At 44.9% G+C, this 22,272-nt stretch overlaps 1 protein-coding gene across 5 annotated transcripts in view; it reads left to right on the top strand.

Annotated features, from left to right (window-relative positions):
- The window catches only part of ADAMTSL3 (ADAMTS like 3), a 350,744-nt gene that overhangs the window by 49,282 nt on the left and 279,190 nt on the right, over positions 1-22,272 (top strand). For 4 of the 5 annotated variants that reach the window (XM_053223471.1, XM_053223476.1, XM_027068223.2 and 1 more), the window contains exon 3: positions 1,167-1,286. In XM_053223471.1, the coding sequence (XP_053079446.1) occupies positions 1,167-1,286 (120 nt within the window). Of the gene's footprint in view, positions 1-1,166; positions 1,287-8,325; positions 9,364-22,272 lie in introns of those variants that run through there. The other variant, XM_053223473.1, reaches the window with a different exon arrangement.

Genomic DNA, 22,272 nt, shown 5'->3' with positions numbered 1-22,272 from the left:
TTGGATCGGATGGGGCTGCACACTGGGGGCTCCCCACCTCCTGTGTCTCTTTCATCCATTTTCAACAGTCAAGGCAGTGATCCTGGGAGACACCGTGTAGCCTCCAGCACCTTCTCGCTTGGGCTTCCCCAGGCTGGAGGTGATGACAAGTGATGGTAGCAAGTCCACTGGGTCGTTGTACCCAACCCATAGTGTCTAAGAGATGACGTCCTCCCTCCTGACTCCCCTCAACCCTGACGGCAGGGGCTTATGTCTAATGCTTCAGACGCCAGCGTATGAGCTTTTCCTTGAACCAAATGGAGTCTTCCTGCAAGAGCCATGTTTATTTCATCTTGGATTTTTACATAAACATACAAAGCATTAGGAGAAAGTAAAGTCTCAAAGGAAATATGCCAAAACAATTAAACGTGGTTATTATAGGTTGAAGGGATTACGGGCGATCTTTGTTTTCTTTTGTGTTCCTCCGTATCTTCAAAGGTTTCTTCGATGAATGTGGATTTCTTTTGTAGTAGGGAAGAAAATTTGTTTCTCACTCCTTCACCAAACAAACAAAAACAGGAAGGAAGGAAGGAAGACAGGAAGGGAGGAAGGAAGCAAAAGAAAGAAAGTCCTAGAAACAATGGATTTGTAACAACAACACTTAATAATCAAGTTAACCGCAGGGCGCCTGAGCGGCTCAGTCAGTTGAGCGTCCGACTTCAGCTCAGGTCATGATCTGTCGGTCTGTGAGTTTGAACCCTGCATCAGGCTCTGTGATCACAGCTCGGAGCCTGGAATCTGCTTTAGATTCTGTGTCTCCCTCTCTCTGCTCCTTCCCTGCTCATACCTCTCTCTCTCTCTCCTTCTCTTTCTCTCAAAAGTAAATAAACATTAAAAAAATTTTTTTTAAATGATCAAGTTAACCACACTGTAGCTGAATCATTGGAGGGTTGTGGGGAGGGGGCAGGTGTCGGGGAATAAATAACCGTGTGCGCCAACTTGAGGTGAAGCTGTGTGATATCCTAGCCTACCAGTGCCTCAACACAGACACCTGGTGCTTCTCACCTTGGCCTTTACTAAGAGAAGTCACTTCCCTTTTCTTAGTACAGACTTTAGTGGGTACAATCACGGTTTTTCGGGGGTGCTCACTGGAGCCTCGTTTGTAACCAGGTGACCTTGCCTTTCAGACCGCAGCAGAGAAGTCTCCTGGAGCATATTTCCTTCCTGAGTTTGCACTTTCCCCTCAGGGAAGTTTCCTCGAAGACACGACCGGGGAGCAGTTCCTCACCTACCGCTATGATGACCAGGTAAGAACCTCACAAAAGAGCTTACCTTTGGCTTTGCCATTTGCTGACGGGCAGGAAATGGTTTCTCAAAAATAACTTCAGAATAATTATATTTTCCCCCTTGGCACAGCTAACACAATAGGCCTTTGACTCTCTGGAGGGATCCCGAGACTGCTGGCCTGCCCATGCTTGTATACAATTTCCTACGCAATGTGTGGCTCTTGCTCTGGTGGGGAGGTTGGCCTGAGTCACTTTTTCTTATTTTCATCAGAAATATACATGACGGCTTTGTTCATTTTACTCATTACCAAATTTATTATTCAGTTCTGAAGTTGTCCAACGGCACTGTTTTCTGTTTTCTTTCTTTTTGTTTTTTTAAATATAAATTATTGTCAAATTGGTTTCCATACAGCACCCAGTGCTCATCCCAACAAGTGCCCTCTCCCTGCCCATCACCCACTTTCCCCTCTCCCCCACCCCTCGTCTACCCTCAGTTTGCTCTTAGTCCTTAAGGGTCTCTTATGGTTTGCCTCTCTCCCTCTCGGTAACTTTTTTTTTTTTTTTTAACCTTCCCCTCCCCCGTGGTCTTCTGTTAAGTTTCTCAAAGAGCACTGTTTTCTGATTAGGCATTAATTTTTTCTCTCTCATAGCTTTTACTTCCTTTCTTTTAACTGTGCCGGCATTGATTTTTTTTTTCCTTCCCAAGCCCATTTTCCAGAAGGGAACAGGGTAGGGGTGGCTGTGTGTGTGTGTGTTTCAAAGACTTCACGACGGCTCACCACGGAACAAGGCTGTGCCTGGCGGAGGCGTGCAAGCTGGGCACTGGGCGCCGTGATTCTCTTCCACTCGCGGCTCACGTTGTTGCCTTAACGGCGTTAAGGGTCATATACGTCTTTGAGGTCACTCACACCTTGTCTGCAGCAGCGTGGGTCAACTCTGCCAGATGCAAAGGGTTCTAGCCGGTAGGGCCTGAATTCACTGGGCGGTCGGGAGGGTTTTGGAGGATTTGGCGGATCTTGGCACCCACAGGGCCAGGTGCAGATGCAGAATGGGGCTACACTGTGTTCTCAGGGCACACGATGGGGTGGAAGAAGACGGGCCTATGACCGAGGTGTCCTCCTCTGTGTGGTCAAAGCTGGCAAGTTCGGGCTTGAGTGCAGCAGCTGGTTCGCAGGTGGAAGGTGCTCCTCAGGAGCAGAGGCTCTGGCAGCTTGGGCAGATGTGAGACGTGACAGCAGGGAGCGGTCCGGCTGTGGGCAGGCCGTTCCGATCCTCTAAGCTGCCGCTGAGTGGCCTGTGCTCGGGACATTTGGCCGTGGGGCTGGGGTTGGGGTGAGCTGCACGGGGACCCACCTGTGGGCAGGGAGCTACCTGGGGGCTCAGGGGCAGGAGTGAGATAAAGACTAATTGTTTTTTTAAGTCTGTTTGTTTTGAGAGGGAGAGAGCAGGGGAGGGGCAGAGAGAGAGAGGGAGAGAGAAAATCCCAAGCAGGCTTCGCACTGTCAGTGCAGAACACGATGTGGGGCTCGAAACCTCAAACCGTGAGATCATGACCTGACCTGAAAACCAAGAGTTGGGTGTTTAACCGACTGAGCCACCTGGCTGCACCGAGACCAATTTTTAATAAAAAATTTCGACATACAATCAGGATTTTCAAGTGTCTTGAGAAATGAGTGTGTGAATAGTTACTGTGGGCAGCAGGGCTGGGCAAGGGATGATCCCGTGTTCACATAATGGGGCCCAGTTAACACTTCGGATGGGCTTTGGGGCCTGCTTGCTACGTTCTCATTAAGTTGCTTTCTGCCCTTCTCCCCGGTGGATTTTTACAGGGCCTGTAATTTATGGCTCCTTGTAATCGAGAAATCAATGATCCAACAGGTTTTCATAGGAAAACTTCAGGGAACTAATTGAGAAGGCATTACGTGATAAAAGAGGGCATCTGGAAAACCATGAGCTATGTACTTTTTAATTAAAGAGTGGTTAATGCCCGCTCCAGGTTCTACAGACATTATCCTTAATATAATAACAGTGTTCAAGCTGGAGGAAAGTAAGTTCCCTCAGCCTTTTCAAAAGGCCTAAAGAAGACTCTAAAAATTTTTTTTTTAATGTTTATTTTTGAGAGAGACAGAGACAGAGTGTGAGCAGGGGAGGGGCAGAGACAGAGGGAGACACAGAATCGGAAGCAGGCTCCAGGCTCTGAGCTGTCAGCACAGAGCCCGATGGAGGGCTCGAACCCACGAACCGTGAGATCATGACCTGAGCTGAAGTTGGACGCTCAACTCACTGAGCCACCAGGCACCCCAGGCCTAAAGAAGATCTTAAAAGTGTGTGGCATACTGTGGAAATGTTGTCCTAAGACATGGTGTTCCAAAAAGCCCCAGCGAATAGCATATGAAAACATTCTGTATTCTCCCCAGCGTGTGTTTCCTTTCCCTTAAGGGAAAGGAATAAGGTCACACTAGCACCAGTCGATAACAGCACCTGCTTTCTGCTAACAAAGACCAAGCAAACAGGCTGCACAGGCCTTTGCACCAAACTCGGTGTATTTCCTGAATGAACTTCCAGAATGTTCTCAGCTAGAGACAATCCATCACCCCATGCCTTGGTTCCCTTTCCTCTTAACGCTGAGCGTGCTGGCTGCATCGTACTAGGGGGAGCCTCTCGGGCAGAGGGATGAGAGAATGAGTCCAACCTCGCCCAGTGAGAGAGCTCCCCTGGGTCTGCACCGTGCAGTGAAACATGAACACCAATTAAGAGCATTGCTTTGGTTTTGAATCCCTGTTGTGACATGTGACCGCTTGACTTCCCTTGTGACTCTGGCCCTGTTACTTCACTTCGCACGTCACACTTCCTGTGTGAAATGCGGACGTGGATGGTCTCTACCCTGTGGAAATGCATTAAGGCTGAATGGAGGTAATTCATACAGGTGTCTCTGCACAGGGCCTACTGCACGTAAGCACTGAATGTAGATACTGTTATTACTGATACGTTTCTCAGGGGCCCCATTTGGAGAATCTCAGATATGCTTATGCTGCAGAGGAGGAAGAGGCATATTCTCCATTGACATCGGGGGACCTTGAGCCATACTTAAATTAACGTATTAAGGCACGGCACGGTATAGGCAAGTGCACGCGTATCTGAAGGGGAGAACTTGACGAATTTTTAAATGTCTTTATACCTGTGTCGTCGCACCCAGATCAAGAAATGGAGCGTTTGCAACACCCTAGTTTCCTCCCACTGAAGAAATAACGCCGTTCTGGCTTCTGTCACGATTATACTTTTGCTTTTTATTTGTAATTTTACATGAATGGAGTCGTATAGCACGTACCCATACGTGTCTGGCCTCCCTCATACGGCATCATGTCGGAGAGATTTGACATGTTGGCGGGTCCGACATAATTTAGGCTTTGACGTCCCTGTAAGTTGTATTCTTTGGAACAAGTTGTCCCGTACTGGGACACCACAGTGAATTCGGTGGCATGAGGCATTGTTCCTGGCTCAGAAATTCCCCAGCTGTCCCTAAAAGGTTTTCAGGGCTGTCCCTCCCTCACCGAGCCCACATCCGGAGGGTGGTGGGGGGCAGTTGTCTGGTGTACCTGTCACCTACCTTCCACCCCCCGCCCCCCATCACCTGCTGGCGTCGCCTGGCTAGGAACAGGTGAGGGTGGGTGCGAGTGGCCGTCCAGGCTGGTGTCTGTGCTGTCACACTTGCAGATTTGTGCAGACGCCCCTTTCTGCTGGGGCAGCGGCCTGAAGCCAGAGTGACACAGAGAGCTTCTGTCCTTGAGGCTGCAGCCTGCCTCTGGAAGTGATAGCATCGGGACTGGGTTCCCGAGGATTGTCCTACCCACAGAGCGCTCGTTTGATAAAACGGGAAGCGGGCAGGTGGTAGATCGCTAGTTGCCATCTTCAACCGTCCTCGTAGGGCTTTTTCGAGTATTTCATCCCGGCCTACTTTGCACGAAGACCTTTAAGGTCACCCTTCCAATGGCTCCTAGAGGAGGTGTCTGGAAAACACATAACCCTGAGGCCAGTAAAGCACAGCTGTGATGTAGGCTGCGTTTAATGAGTCACATAAAAGGCGCACTATGGATTATGCAGGGGCCGAGGCGGCTTCTGGTGCAGGAAAGCAGTGCCGAAGCCAACTGGGTAACCGTGTGGTTCGGGGCCGACCGGCTGGTAGTCAGGCAGCCCTCGTCTTGCTTCTGCTATGAATCAGCTCGTAATTTAACAACGGCTTTCAGCATCTTTGCCGTCAGATTTCAGCGTCAGATTCTCCATTTGTTTTGAAAAACAAGGTGACTGTGTTGCATGATCCGCATGCCTTCCACTTTGAAATTGTTGGGTTTTTTGTCTGTTTGTTTATTTTGTTTTGTTTTGTTTTGTTTTGTTTTTTTAAACTACAGCTAGAATAGTCCACACTGCAGAGTGCTAATTGGATCATTCCGATTCTCAAGGTGGACCTGCCAGCAGTACAGTAAACTGTTACTTAGAGAATCATAGAATTTTACAGCTGCCGCGGACCTTGGCTCAACGCCTCGTTTTACGAGTCAAGGAAACAGAGACTCTGGATGTATAAGTGACCAACTCAAGGACACCCAGACAGGTGTTTGCAAAAACTAACACTACTGCACTCCGATTTCAGGCTGCCCCTCTGAGATATAGCTGCCTGCTCCTTTCAAGAGAATCACCCATGAAATGATCTCCTTTCCTCGTAATCCTGCTTCTGCTGTTAAACCTTAACAGACCGTACTAGACCCAAGGGAATGACTTAATATCACTGAGTTGCTTCCTCAGCTCATTCTTAACTTAGCACCTTCAGGACTTAAGAATTAGCTATGCCGATGGCATTTATACACATGATTATTATCACACTAGGAACGGCATTTTTCCTTCAAAGTCTGGGCGGAACATGATAGCTGATGTGAAAATGGCGCTGACTTCCCATTTGGTGAGCATATCCTTGCAATGGAAGCATCCTGACATTTGGTTGCATCAGTCATACAAGGTGGTTAACCCGTGTTCGGTGAAGGGCTTGTGGTCCAGAAGGGGTAAATTCTCTGGGGTAAATTCTTTTGTCATTGCTCATGGTGGTTTTGGAGTTTATCCCAGGGAGGACCTGTTCACAGGCAAACGGCTGAAGGCCGGTCGGTTCTAGGAAGCGGAGTCTTGAATTGTGCAGTTTGTTCTTTCTCTGTGGTTGTTGTGGCGGTCAGTCACGTCACCCATGTCTCCCTCTGGGAAGGAGGAAGGCAGCCCTCACCATCCTCACCTGTAGTGCACTGAAACTTTAAACTTGGGGCCTCCAAAGTTTATTATGGGGACAGATTTAAAAGTCTGTTCCAGGCTAGTCTTTCTTGGTGGGAAGTCATTTCTTTTTTTTTTTTTTTTAAAGTTAGTGAAACTTGGGGCACCTGGAATGCTCAGTCCTCTAAGCGTCCAGCTTCGGCTCAGGTCATGATCTCACAGTTCGTGGGTTCGAGTCCTGCGTCAGGCTCTGTGCTGACAGCTCAGTGCCTGGAGCCTGCTTCGGACTCTGTCTCCCTCTCTCTCTCTCTGCTCCTCCCCGACTTGCACTTTGTGTCTCTCAAAATAAGTGGACGTCAAAAAAAAAAAAATGGAGACTCTACATTGACAAGAAAAAGTTAGCGAAACTCTTTGTCTTGCACAAAGTAGTCTTTTATTTTTGTGGGTTTTCGTTATTGTTGTCGTTGTGTGCGTATGCGTTTAGCGTTTGTTAGGTGTAGGGAAATACGGAAGGTGTGTCTTCCCAGACCCTGTGGGTTTGCTGGAATACTCTTCCTCTTACTGGCAACCATCGTGGGATAAAAGGAGGTTACGCACACTTAGGAATCAGCGCCCATGTTCGTTTTCCCGTGGTGCGTGCATGGTCTTCGCCTGCATACATGCTGGTGTAACGTGTGCCTTGCCACCTTTCGAGGACGAGACACACAGACGCAGAACAAAGCTTTAGTAACTTGGACTCCAGGCAGGCAGGACAAGGCTGGGTGTTGAGTTAGTGGTGGGTTCTGACTTCCCCCAAATTAACCTAGGGTGGATTCCGATGTAAGCGGGTAGCCATGCAGAACACGCCTTGATTTCGTGTTGCAGAGGTCCTTGTACACCTGTTTGTACCCATCATGCCTTCTCCTCTGTGACCTTCTCAATTAGGTTCAGTTACTACCTTCAGTTAGGTAAGGAGCCCCTAATTTGGCGTGTGTTTTGTCTCTTCACTGCCCACGTTTAAGTGGGTTCAAGATTTTTTTTTTAAGTTAAAAATTCTGTTTCCTACACTCTGATCTATCACTTCCCTCAGTGACCAGTTGATTTTCAAATTCTTACTGTCTCTTGCTACTTTTCCCTATGCCCTTTAGCTCTTACAATCTGACTTCACACACCTCACTTGCCCTGCCCCACCTTGCCTTCGACGGGTGTCCTTTTTAAGAATTTGAGTTACGCTCCTGAAATCAAACCCAGGCTCTCACGTGACTCATTCCGTGTCTGTAAAATTGTGTACTCGTAAAATCCTAAGGCGTTATGATGCTATGGATGGGGTCACAGTTGACTCTTTCCTTTCTTGGACGCCATTGACCGCCTGTTGGTGTGATTTCTCAGTTCAAAATGCCTCTCCAACTTGTGTTTTCTCTACTGTTTCCATTGCTGGGGAGGCGGAGGGCTGGGTCTGTGGCCCTGACAGGCATTTGGAATTATAGCAAGTCAGAGTGGGAAGGACATGTAGGGATTCTGTTTTTTCAGGTGAGGAGCCCCAGCCCCAGAGAGGAACAGGGTCTTACCCAAGATCACACAGCCAAGGCGGTAGCAAAGCCAAGTGCCTGTTCTTTGCCCTTAAGCTCAGTTAAGACATTTTTACATCTAATCTGTGGGAAGGAAAAGTATGAGAGAAATGTTTGAATGAATTTTTAATACTAGTAGTAATAGTAATATATTAATAACGAAGTTTTTGTAGAGTCTCATTTCCAAACTTCTTTTAAAAGTCTTTTTTCTTAAACCCTTACGACAAACCTAATTTTCCTTCTCCTTAATGTAACTATTGACTTATGCATTTTTTTTTTCCTAAGGAGAAGAAACTGTTTGCTGTGAGTACGTCTTTCTCGAAGGAACTTCTTCTGAACTTTTCACGAATATCTTGGCGATGAGCTTCCTGGTGGTTCAGCTGTTGGCAGGCCTCAAGAAATATCACTTGACATTTCCAAGTTATTTATGTAATAGTTTGTAACTTGGGAAGTGTATACCAACTTCTGAAATTTCTGGTGGAGGAAGATAGACACAGCCCTCGCACGTATAGGGTATTGTCAGCTCCTTCCCCGGTCAAAATGAACGCTCGCGTATTCTCCAGATAGGAGAGTTTCCGTGTTGTTTCTGGCCTGTGTGGATAATGTTTTTAAGCAGCACGCCATTTGAGCTTGAATAGCTCATTCCTTTGTTAGTGAGTAATCTTGGTCAAATGCAGTTATGCTCCTTAAATATTCCAAAGATTTAGCGATCTAATGAGAAAGCGAGCTCATGGTCTGTGAGGAGAAGACAAGAATGTGTTAATTGGAATAACTTGTACTCTGTTCCCAGTCGAGGCACAGAGCAAATACATGAATGTTGTGCATGCGGCGGGACATGCTGTTCTGACCGGCTCTGGCACACGTGAACGCTGAATTTCATTATCATTGAGCTTTTTGCAAATCAGCTGTTTCTCAAGCATGAAGAATGGGGTCTGTTATTGGAGACTCGGGCTCTGGCTTTTGAACTATGCAGACACTTTCCTCTTCTAACGCTGTCTTCCTAGACTCATTTGGAGGGGGGGTGGGTACTGTGTATTATTATTTTTTGTCACTTTCACCAGGTAGGTTACATGGTGGGTATGGGTGCCGTAAAGGTCAAGACAGCCCCAAATGCAACTTCCCCTACAAGTCACGAGTGCTGAGAGACGGGTCCCGTCCTGACAATGCCCTTGCTGTCTGTGCTCAGACATCCCTTCTCCCTGAGAGCAGGCTGGTCCCTGCTCAGAGATGCTCTGTCTTCAAGCACCATGAGACTGGGTCACTTCAGGCAACTCCACTGCGTCACCCTCTCCGCTTGGACGAAAGTAAGTGCGCTCACCTCTCAACCTCTCATCTTTGCCGCCGAACATGACTTCCTCTGCAGGGGATGCCAGGGCTGGTATTCTGCTGTGGCAAAGGCAGAGGTCTCGTTCGTGTCTGCCATCTTGGAAAAATGCGGGACTTGGGACAAGGAGCTGTACTGGTAGCCTTCCTGTGAGGATGAAGTGGGGGCTAGAGGGAGCCTTCTTGTTTCTTTCTTTGGTCAAGGAGAAAAACCAGAGATCGAGAGAACTCACAAAAGGTGAGTTTATGTGCAGGCCAGGGGAGATAGAGAGAGCGAGCGAGCCATGTCCGGCAAGAAAAGACATAGGGCTGGATGTGGAGGCAATAATGGAATTTATTCCCTATCATGAGGGATTTTAAGCATTATGTTTGGATTGGCTTATTTGGAGTTTGGAAATGTTTCCTTTTGTTGGGCCAATTCTGGCCTACATCGCAGAAGTGCAGGCATGGCTTGCAAAGAGGCTCCTGACAGACTAAGGTTCTGTGAGGCTCGGGTCATTCTGTGGACATACCGTATTCTCTTGGATCTGGATTGGGGGCGCGCCGAGGAATTCTTGAGGGCTCTTTTGGGTGGTGGGAAAATGGCTGTGCCAGGCTGATGCCTGGGGCCAGGTAGAGAAGTTTCTTGAGAGTGTCTGTTGTGTTGCTCTGTATATTGAGTTACTGTTTATAACGCTCTTTGTATGAGTTATGTAAGCTTCTGTAGGGCGGCCAACTGTCCCGGTTTTCTTGGGACCGAGATGGCCCAGGCAGACTGGACGCGTGGTCCTCCACCTTCACAGCCTGGACTTGACTGTCCCCTCTTGGGCTGCGGTTACCAAGTGGGATCTGTGGTCCCGAGGCGGGTGCTGCTGGCTGCTGTACTTGGTAGGACATTCCAAGGGCAAGTGGGGGACAAGCATGTGGCTATTAGGGATGCCCCACGTGGATGTCCTCTGGGCACTGCCTCCCAGTGAATTTCCGGGCCTGGTTTTACCTACGAAGCTTCCCCGTGTCCTTTCTCGTGGCTCTTCTCCAATGGCAGACATTGCGCAAATTGTCCCAGTTCTTGGACCATCGCCCTCTGCCTCTTATGCCCCGTGTCTCTCCCCTGTCATTCATGCGAGCCCTTGTTTATGTTCTAGTTCAGTCATTATGTCGTCAGGGGAGCCCCTGATGCCGTCCTTGCCTTCCCTTCCCACCCAGGTGAGACTTGGTCTGCTTGCTTGCTGGCTTCCTTCCTTTAGCATCTTAGGAATTATTCTTACAGCATTTCCTGCCTCCTGAGCGGACTGTGACCTTCCTGGGTGGTGGCGGGGGTGGTAGGGGGGTGGGGGCTGAGGAGAGGAGAAGGCGGCTGTGGTCCGAGAGGGCACTTGGGCAGTTTGAACCTCTAGTGCTCGTCTGGGTGGCTCGTTTATCCAAACAGCAAACCCCGTGGGGATGCTGCATCACAAACGGTTCCAAGAAACCCAGTCCAGGATCTGAGGTTTGGAGCACTTTCTGCTGAGCCTCACGTCCCCGGGGTCAGCAATGATAGTCCTGGACAGTGACTGATGGCCTTTAATATTGCCTCTTCCCAGAAGTGATTCCAGTCTCTTCGTCATTCTGCACACGCGCAATTGTTTTGGACAGGTTTCCACTTCTGAAAGTTAATAACGTGTGGCTGCTTACATGAATACATTCGAGTTGTGTAGAAATTAACGAACATCACATAACGTACGCCTCCCTTCCCAGGGCTGGGTCTAGCTAATGAAGTACTTTCTCTATCAGTCTTCCCTCATCCCCTTGGAGGTTCTCCCATTGATTACTCATCCTCAGCCCCCAGCACGGCGATAATTTCCTCCCTTGACTCTCCCTCTAGGCTCTGAGCCCCTTAGGGGCAGGGGCTTCTGTGTCTTTTCGCCATTATACTCTCAGATCTGACTCACAGCCTGGCACAGAGTAAATGCATAGCGGACATTTATTTGTTGAAGGTTCTATCCCTTGTCAGAAACCTTAAGCGGGCCCCATCTGTGCCCTCCTCTGAGAGTTCAACCCCTGAACAACATTGACGTTCTTACGTAGCTTGGCCTGGGCTACCTGGCTTCTCTTGTCCCTCATTTCTTTCTTTTTTTTTTTTTTTAACTTTATTTATTTCAAGAGAGAGAGAGAGAGAAAGAGAATCTCAAGCAGGCTCCATGCGGTCAGCACAGAGCCTGATGCAGGGCTCGATCCCATGTGAGATCGTGACCTGAGTGGAAATCAAGAGTCAGATGCTTAACTGACTGAGCCACCCAGGCGCTCCTCCCCCATTTCTCTCATGTGCCCAGTGCTGTAACCCAACCAGACCTGCCTTCTTGAACCTTTGCCAACGCTGGGCCCTTGGCATGCCAAGCTCATCGGTGAACATCTGTGACTCCTGCAATGCCCACCATAGGTACTGTCTCCTCCATCCGTCTCCAGGAAGGTCGTCAGCGTATAGTGTTTTTTTTTTTTTTTTTTTTTCCTGCTCTTTGGTGAACAGCAGCTCATTCTTGCTTGGGACCCCAAAGCTTCATTTGGGTTTGTAATTATTTACATGGACATCTTCTTTCTTCTTCTGGATTGAGAGCAATTCTGGAGCAGGCCTGTGTGACTTCTCTGTGTCTCCTGTGGACACAGAGTGAATAGAAGGTCTATTTCCAGGGGTGACGAGACTTGACAAAATTCTGATTATACCTTTGTTTCTGAGTTTTCTTTAAGGAATAAGAGAAATTCTTCAAAAATGTTCATTATCCTTTGTCATAACAGAGTCTATCTGGATTTCTTTCTTGTGTGTATGTGTGTTCAATCCTGTGTGTTCAATCCCGTTCTACCTGAAACTGAGGAAATAATTTCTTTCTTCCAAACACTGTTAGTCCAGAGGCTTGGTTGGAGAGTCACATCATTCTCTTTTTGGACACTGGCTGTTCTGCCTCTAATTCTCTGCTCTTTCCACATGGCAGGTCACCAAGGACAGTACTCCTAGTCCACTTAGATGATGCCTTCTCTTGATCCCTTCCCTCTGGCATTTAATGCTGACAAGCTTTTAATTCTGCCAAGTTCAAAATGGTTGAGCAGAGTTTCCTTTCTGATCAGGACAAGGCAAGGTTTTGGACTCAAAATTTTTCCTGTGTATTAGGTTTATGCTACATTAAAATATACACGTATCGAATAGAGCAGTGATGTGTTAAATGTATGCATTAAATGCAACCATGCTCCATTTAAAAACCTAATCCCAAACATACTGTGCCCACGAAAAGATAAATGATGCTTTGCACTGTGGCCTTTGTGTTTGGCGTCCGTGCTGGCAGCTGCAGGAAGTCTAAGGAGAGTTATTCATTCAGGGACTCATTCAGACGTTCCCTCAGCAAATATCGAGGGACTCTCTACAGTGTGCCAGACACTGTACTGGGTGTGGGATGAACAATAATGTGAGAAAGGATTGTCTCCAGGGTACCTCATGCAATTCCAGTTGAAGACTAGAGAAGTGGGGGCTTTTTCTTTTTTGGAGAAGATTATAAGATACAGATAAGATTCTAGTTGCCCTTCAGTAAGTGACCTCCATGTACAGGCATACTGCGTGTGCGTTATAGTTACAGCTACTTTGCAAAACAATCGTCTGTGTTTGCTTCAGGAGCACATCTACTAAATTACCAATACAGAGAGTATTAGCATGGCCCCTGTAAGGTGAGATGAAATTTGTGGAGAGTTGAAAACAAAACAAAACAAACCCAAGAGCTAATATATGGGAAGAGAGAGAATAAGGTATAGAGGAGAAGGATGGGAGCTAAACTTCTTCCTATTCATCTGTCTTAGACATTTTACTCTGGAATCTGCAGAACTTTTTACAAAATTGTAAAATGACATTAGATTTAAAAAGTATAATCTCTACAAATTGAAAATAAACAAAGCTAAAGAAAAATCTGTGCTTTCAGTTGGTGGCATTAACCGCACAGAGAGAAGAATTATTCCAAATGACTTTAACACATATAAGTTTGACTCTGTATGAGTATATCCAAGGACAAAGAGAACTAAAAACGATAAAACTTTCGATGGTAATCTTATTGTGGGTGGCAGCATTTGAAATGCTACCTGAGACCGCTGTGTGGGTATTGTGGGATAAAGCAAATGAACAATGCAAAAGTGATCATCCAATATATTTCTGGTATTCTTGAGAGCCCAGCTTCTTGGTGTGGGAGAAATGAGAGGTGGGTGTAAAAGAGAAATGAAAACCTGATAGTCCTAAAGTTGAACTGTAAGTATCTGTAAGAACCCCTGAGGAATTTGATCTTAAACAAAAGTAACAAAATAGGATGTGTTTTCTAGCTCCATTCACTGAAAAGTCTTAGAAACAATGACCAAATGACCAGCTTACCTGCAACGGCACCCCTCGTGCCCAGATTATGGTTTCTAAATATCATTTCCCACTTAGCAGGACCTGGGACTCATGGGACAATGGCTCGGGGATGGAAATCTGCAAAATGAGACTGGAAACATTATGTAATTAACTCTGGTAATCAGGATTCCTAGAACTTCATCACAAGGACTCAGGAGCCAACTTAGCATAGGCTCTTACAAGCATAAAATGGGACAGTCTGGGCATCAATAAGAATAAAAACGACATGGCGGCGCCTGGGTGGCTCAGTCAGTTGAGTGTCCGACTTCGGCTCAGGTCGTGATCTCGCGGTCCGTGAGTTCGGGCCCCACGTCGGGCTCTGAGCTGACAGCTCAGAGCCTGGAGCCTGCTTCTGCTTCTGTGTCTCCCTCTCTCTCTGCCCCTAACCCACTCACATTCTGTCTCTGTCTCTGTCAAAAATAAATAAACATTAAAAAAACGAATGAAAACGACAAAGGATTTAAATATATGAACTGTGTTTAATTCCCTAAATTAATAATGATAGCGAAATGCATTCATCAGTGTTGGTGGGTGCAGTCGTACCACTGAGTGACCAGTGGTAAACGAGGAAAATATATCTTTACAGAAGTATTCCATCTATTAAAGAAGGGATGATAGAATGAGATGATCATTTTGCAACCGCCAAGGCAGTGATGGTTCTAAGCGCAGTATATCAATACCTGCTAATGAGATCACAAAAAGAGACACCTAAACATTGTGTGTCTCTTGATGAAAAACACAATACCATCTATGAAGTACTCTTGCCCTCTGTGGTTCCTACCCCCCCCACCCCCGCCGCATGTGAAAATCACGGCTCCAGATCTAACATCCAGTTACAAGGAATCCAGCGTTGAGAGAAATGTGTTAAACCAAGCCATGGTTCTGCAACCACCAATATCCAGACAGTGGGAAACCTTACAGGACAAACAGCCCAGTTTCTTCAACAAATATATTTTAAAGGAAAAAAAAAAAACACAACAAAAAAAGAAAAGAGTAGATGGGTAACTGAAATGATCAAATGAAACTTAAAAGATACATCAAGCATTTGCAATATATGGACCCTAGTTGGATCCTGACTTTAACTAACTAACTAACTAACAGGAGTTACAATACCATTGATGATTTAAGAAGATTGGAAAATTAATATTTTATTGTCAATTGCTAATTTTTAAGCTGCTAAAACAGTATCATGATCGTGTTAAAGAAGAGTATCTTTTATAGATGCCTATGAAAATATTTACTGATGCAATGACACGATGTTTTGTATTTGCTACAAAATAATGGGGGAAGGTGGGTAGTGGGTGAGTCAGGATTGGCTTTGGGTTATTGATGGGGGGGCTGAGTGAGTGGCCCTTGGGGTTCCTTATACCATTCTATCTTTACACTTGAAAATGTCCAGAGTAAAAAGTAAAAAAAAAATTAGCAATTACAGAACAAACAACAAGAAAATAAACCCTATGTTTATTTATGAAACCCAACGTTGCTATGAGGTGGTGTCATTGCATTATTAGTAAGGAGCCTGCAGGTCTGGAGGAGGCAATGACCTCACCAAACCCAGGTCTTGCTCAAGGGAAAACATCTCTACTTCTCACTGCCCTAGATCACATACCTAAAATTAAACAATGCAATTTAAACTATATCAGATTCTCAAGAAAATCAATGAATTTAGCAGCAAAACATTTTATAATTAGTTGCCTCTTCTATAGGTGTTTCTTAAATGTGTGGCCCCTGACCTCTGTCACACTGAAATATGAGAGAAAATAGTTCTCTGTTTTGTCCAACATTGCAAGTATCGTAAAGTTTAATTTTATTCATATTCCATTGGGCCTGGTGAAAGCATCCCATGATGGTTCACACATTCTGACATGAGCACATGTTTGAGAAGCATTGATTTAGGGGTTGGTGACAAAAGGAATTGGATTGTCAGCATTTACAAAGGTTAGAATGTGTCAGTGAGCCTTACACTCTGAATAGCTATGTTAAGCACTAAAATATTTTAATGACAGAAAATATGCCCTGCTATTGGCAGTGAAACTGTGTTACCATTAGCATATTTTACAAGTTGAGTCTATTTTGTGTTCTGACTTGAAGCAGCTTAATTTCCTGCCCCATTACAGGATAGTGCTCTTACAACATCAAGTGAGTGTCCCAAATTCAGCCCATTTTAAGACATGGATTTATAATGCCATGAACTTAGTGTAAACCTTTAGCTAAAATGTTTTAAAAGCATATTTTTTCCTCAGTGTTCAGTCTTACAATATTCTACTCATAGTTTTTAAGTTAAAAAAAAAGACATCATTAAACTTGCCAGATTTTATCGTAGAATATTAGAATAAGAGCCTGCAAAATAAATGCAAAAAACATTTGTTCTTTCCCAGGTTCAGATGAGTATAGAAAAATATTTCTGTACAACTTAGTTAGCGATTTTTATATTTTTATTTTTTAATCTTATAATTTATTTAAGTAAAAAAAATTTTTAAATGTTTTTATTTTTGAGAGAGAGAGACAGAGACAGAGTGCAAGCTGGGGAGGCGCATAGAAAGAGGGAGACACAGAATCCGAAGCAGGCTCCAGGCTCCCAGCTGTCAGCACAGAGCCTGACACGGGGCTCGAACTCACAAATTACGGGATCGTGACCCGAACTGAAGTTGGACGTTTAACCAACTGAGCCACCCAGGCTCCCCATAATGTTGTAATTTATTTAGAGGCAGCATATTTATTCTTTAATTTAGCAAAGTGGACTGGACCCGGGATTGGAGCTATTTAGCATCGCTGTAGGAGGTTGCCTTGAAGTTCAGTTTTGCCTGCCATGCGTGATCTTGTGGCTAGGCTCTACACCTGCTAGGGCCAACTGTTGCCACATGCCATAGGAAATCTTACTTTAAACAACCAGAGTTCATCTGATCAGCAATATCATTAACCACCTGGCAGGCCTTATCATTCGTGAGCGTTTTGTGGTGTTGGACCCAATGGCCATGTTGTCTTATCGATATGTGCACACTGGTGATTCAGACTCACACATTCCTTAGTAAAGCATTTGGGTGAATAAGGTTCCTTGCCCCAGGGGTCTTTGAGAGATCTCCCTTCCCAACTCCTAATTCAGCCACTCGGTTATTACCCAGATTCAGATAGATCAGCCTCTGGAAGAAATACAAGCAAGGAATATCCCCGAACCTACAAAACGTTCTGCAGTTTGCGAGAAGGGTACCTCCACTTCTCTAAACGCTCCTAGATGTTGGCTTCCTGCAAAATAGGTGTACAGCCAGAAACTGAAGAAACATGGGACACTGACTTGTCTTTTTACAAGAGGTTGCCCCCGTGAAACTAGCTTAGACTCTCAGGAGGCAGGGTGGCCTGAGGTGACAAAGGGTGGAAAGGGAGAGGCATGATTCCGGGTGAAATCAAGATGCAGGAGAAACGGAGCGTTCTGGAGTCAGCAAGACATCAAAGCTGTGGAGACAAGTGTCAGTAGTCCAGTCACACAAGAAAAGGACAGGGAGATAAAATTGATGACAAGGAGACTGTAACTATGTTGTAGAGATAGCAGAGAGCCAACCGATGGACTCAAGAAAGGGGTGAGACGGAAGAGACGAAAAAATGAAGTAAAAGTCTTACGACATCTTTGATTTACTAAGAGCTCGCGAGAAAAAGAATCCCCAGAATTCACTCACTGTGTTGATCGTGAGATGTATTGCATTGTGATTTCAAAAATCGAAGAAAAAAGAAAAAAACAACTATGAAAAGTGGCATTTTAGAATTTAGGAAACACAGAAATAGAAAAAAAAATCAGATAAGGAAATTGACACAGGCCACATTCTCTGAGCCCAATGTGAATAGACATCAGGGGAGATACTTTGAGATACAAACTGTAAACGTTTAGAAATCTTAAGATATTCTCCTAAAGCAATTATCGACCAAGGAGAAAATAAAAACTACAGTGATACACTGTGTAGGAAATAACAAAAATGAGAATATCTCAAAAGTTGTAATGTCACTGGAATCTCTGGTGGAGAAGTGAATATTTTACCTCAAATACTTTCAGTAAATGCGAGCACTTAATATATTCAACAAGTGGTATATTGGAACAATTGGTTAACTATTTAGAGAAAGTTAATTTAAACCTTTGCCACATGCCAAAATAAATTCCAGATGGATTGAAGAGTTAAATAAAAATTAAACCATAAAAATATAAAAAGGCCATAAAAGTAGATGTTTCTCAAATTTCTAAAAATTACAATAAGAAACTCACAATGAAGGGAAAACGAAATGTATTGATGGATGGGTCTACTTAGAAGGCTTAAAATGGGTATTTGTCGAAAAACATTCAAATGAAACATTGAAGAAAAATGACGTGTAATGGAAGTGATGTGAAACTGCTCACTGTACAAAATAAAGTTTTTTTCAGGTAGGCAAGAAAAATGGAAGGTGGTAGATGAATATTTTAAAGGAAAAGAATCCATTCTTCTGTTTGGAAAGCCAGTGGTTAGCAATCCCAAGGAGAGATCCAACTTATAAGCGATACGATGTAAATTCAAGCAGTGACCAAAGAGCATTTTTACCCGTAACATTAAAGAAAAGAAAAAGTATGAAAACCCCGTGGTGGAGTTTGCAGGGGCAGAGATTAGGTGTCTTGTGCTACTGAAATAAATACAGGGCTTTCGATAAGCAGCTTTGCAACATATCAAGACGCTCAAAACTATCTTTACTTTCGGATCCAGCAAATTGCCTTTCCTGGGACTTTTCTCAGGGGAATGTTCTAAGTGAAACAAAATGTTTTATGCAAAAATACATGAATATCATCGTTATTTATAACACGTGAAACTCAGAAACAGTCCAAATCTTTGTAAAGAAATGGCTGAGTAAATTACGGGATCTCTAAGATGGAATATTACAAATTTTTATTATATTTACACTTTTGAAATAACATGGGGAATGTTAATATTACATCCATAACTTAAAAGATCAGGTCATAAAATCTTACAAGTCTCCAATTTGATTCATAACATGAACAGAAAGAAAACATCAAGAGACACCTCAAAATGTTAACAGTGGTTGTCTTTGGATGGTGGAATTATGAATGTTTTAAATTTCCTTTTCAGTGGATTTCTCAGGTTTTCTGCAAGTGAGGATATAATACTTCGATCTGGAGCACATGATAAATACTCTTTCTAAGTGGTGATGAAGGAGCACTCCGGAGGAGTGACCAACCCCTGTGCAGGCTGGGGGCAATTTCCACAAACAGGAAGGATGGGGGAGTTGACCTCCAGGACCAAATACTTATTTAATAGTGTCTACCTTTTTCTGTGTCTGGTGGGGAGTCCCCTTCTAGTTTTTCTTTGAGGAACTTCACTAAGAGATGATGACAGAGCTTAACTTCCCATTTTTCTTTTATAGAGAAAACTCTGTTGTTTTCTTGTGGAACCCCCCGCACCCCCGCCCTTTTTTTTAAATTCCTTTTTCAGAACAGGTAAGTCTACAGGATTCGTGCTTGGACAATGCATGTACTCAGGTGTTCATTTTCACCTGCACAAACCCACATGCGCCCATGCCCCTCCTTCTAACGTTTGGGTGAAACCTTTTAGTAAGGTCAATATGAATATTCATCTATCAATACAAAACTGGTCAAGAGTTGGTTTGAAATCATAGCTTGCTTTACTCCTTAAAGTTGCTCAGATCAAAGCATTTAATGGAATATTTTTGTGAGTAAAAAAGGTATTGGGGCGCCTGGGTGGCTGAGTCGGTTAAGCGCCCAACTTCAGCTCAGGTCATGATCTCACGGTTTGAGTTCAAGCCCCATGTGGGGCTCTGTGCTGACGGCTCAGAGCCTGGAGCCTGCTTCGGATTCTGTGTCTCCCACTCTCTCTCTGTCCCTCCCCCGCTTGTGCTCTGCCTCCCTCTCTCAAAAATAAATAAGCATTAAAAAATTAAAAAAAAATTCACTGGGAATAAATACTGTACCCCTGTGGATCTCCATTTGAAAAAGACCACCCAAGACTATGGTTTGGCTTTAATCTCTGAGGGCCAGAATTGTCACAGAGCAGGGCACCTAGTGGCGTGGTTGGTACCTGACCTACAGGTCCTAGCCTTTTTCTTTAAGAGATGCATGATGTCTAAAAACCAGAGTTAAAAATCTAATGTTTAAAAATGACGTGGAACTTTGTAGAGGGTGCTGGGTTGCTTATGAGTGCTGACTGCCTGGAGGAGGGCTTGCTGACGAGGCCAAGAGCCCTGGCCACCCACGATGGGCCCAAACGATGGATTTTTCTAGGCGGGAACTCTATGCCTAAAGCCTGCAGGGTTGAATCTGAAATGACATCCAGAGCCTGCAGTGGTAAATCTCTTGAGAAGGATGGGCTGGAGAATCTTCTGTGGAGCGGGGCCCAGGTCACTCTGTGTGGCAAGGACAAAGGAAGGGGAAAAAGGCCGTCGGAAGCTGGCATGGAGACTGGGGTAAAAGAAACCGTAGCACAGTTTCACAGCAAAGGAACAACCAACCTCAGGGACTCGGAAGCTTAGCAGTTGGGAACATTTAACAACACAACAAACTTACCCATTGCTTTTATAATAGTGAGTGTTCCCAGAAATGATCCTGAGCACCAAGAAGGTGTTAAATTATTGTCAGCCCTGTCTAAAGGCTGTTATGTGTCCTTTCCATTTAAAAAGAGCTAAACTAAAAATGATATTTGGGAGAGCCACCGTCTATTACCTGGAAAATAACTCATTTTCCAACTGGTGTCAGATAAATTAGTTATCACTGTATTTTATCTAACAGATGCTTCCTCTGTCAGATCAAAACATACATGAGTCAAACTGGGATTCAAAAGAACAGGTTGGGGGCGCCTGGGTGGTTCCGTCGGTTAAGCGTCCGACTTCAGCTCAGGTCATGATCTCTTGGCTCATGAGTTCGAGCCCCGTGTCGGGCTCTGTGACAACAGCTCAGAGACTGGAGCCTGCTTCAGATTCTGTGTCTCCCTTTTTTTCTGCCTCTCCCTTGCTCACACTCTGTCTCTCTTTGTCTCTCTCTCTCTCTCTCTCTCTCTCTCAAAAATAAACGTTAAAAAAAAAAAAAGAACAGGTTGGGATTGATGTTATTCCTTAGAGATGGATTTTCCCAGAAAATTCTGTTCTGTTTCAATAATAATGGGCAACAATAAGAAAGGGCCATTGCTTCTACATTTGTTAACGAGTTTGGGTCGCGAGAAATCTTCTCGGACTATATTAGAAGTTGTGTAAACAAAGTTCAGCTCTGTTTTACCCAGCTGATTATATTCCATAAAACCATCATTTGTATTCCACTGACATTTCATGGAATTTATTGACTTTTCCTCACTTGTACCAGATTATCTTCCCACTTCTCACATATGGTTGGATTTTCATCAGAACATCACACATGCCTATTTCTCTCTCTTCGTGGGGAAGGGGTATGTTTCTTTAGAAACTGACAGCTTCGGAGACGGTGTTGCTCTGAATGTGATTCCTGTCAGGTGGCAGTGAGCGCAGGTAATGGATATTGTCATAAATGACATTTAGTTCATTGGAACCCGCCAAAATGCGCTGGAGAAATGATGGCCCCTGGAAAGAGCACAATACCGCGTTGTATTGGGAAGCACACTCTTCAGGAATTCCTGCACTGGCATTTATTACAACCCGCCACATCATTTCCATTTTCTGCGTTTCATTAAATTGACCGTCTGGGTGTAATCACAAGAGTGAAATGGGAAATGTAATGTAAAATGTCTCCTCACACCCTCCTGAACAGAAGTGAACGGCGTCTTTCATTCAATCAAGCAAGGTGAGCGCCTCCTATGCCCCGGCTCGCAGGGGAAAAAACGAGTTAACAAGACAGGTTCTGTGTCTTAACCGGTCCTCAGCCCAGCAGGGAACCAGAGTGGACACAACCAGTGCTAATGTGATGCTGTGACAGAGGTGTTGATAGAGAGTATCACGGGGGCGAGGGGTGGAGGCAGGGATGTCTACGAACTAGGCACCCACGTGGGTGAGCAGAGACTGTGAGTCACGGCCTCTAAGTGCAATTACAGTTCTGGGGCTGGTGCGAAGTTCATTGTCTTTCGGCATTTTTGTGGGCTGCGCGCATTATACGGGTGGAATTTAATGTCGTTTTAACTCACCAGAGAAGGTTTGTGGATCTAGAGGTTTGGAAGATAATTCGCTCGGCAATGTGCTCCATTTTCGTGCAAACCTTTCAAACGATTGCGCCGTGCTCGCTAAGCTTTGTCTGATGGAAGCTGTCTTGCTGTTTGGAGGAAACGGTGTTGATTAAATTTACAGGGGGATGACTTTATTTAAAAATCCCCTCTAGTTTGTTGACAGCACTCATGCTTCATAAAACAGGGTGCACGGTCCTGAATTTCATATGAGTAAAAATTTATTAATTTTGGCGTCTATTTTGAATGCTTTAGATCATTTACTTGGCTTAGCGCCCAGCAAAAGCAGGAGAGTGACTCCGACATCAACCGCAAAACAGCCCAGGGACTCCTTCCCGCTGGATAGA

This window comes from Acinonyx jubatus, chromosome B3 (genome assembly GCF_027475565.1).
Source record: "Acinonyx jubatus isolate Ajub_Pintada_27869175 chromosome B3, VMU_Ajub_asm_v1.0, whole genome shotgun sequence".
In the NCBI taxonomy this organism is placed as follows: Eukaryota; Metazoa; Chordata; class Mammalia; order Carnivora; family Felidae; genus Acinonyx; species Acinonyx jubatus.
Note: the sequence above shows the minus strand (reverse complement) of the source record. Positions and strands in the feature narration are given on the sequence as shown.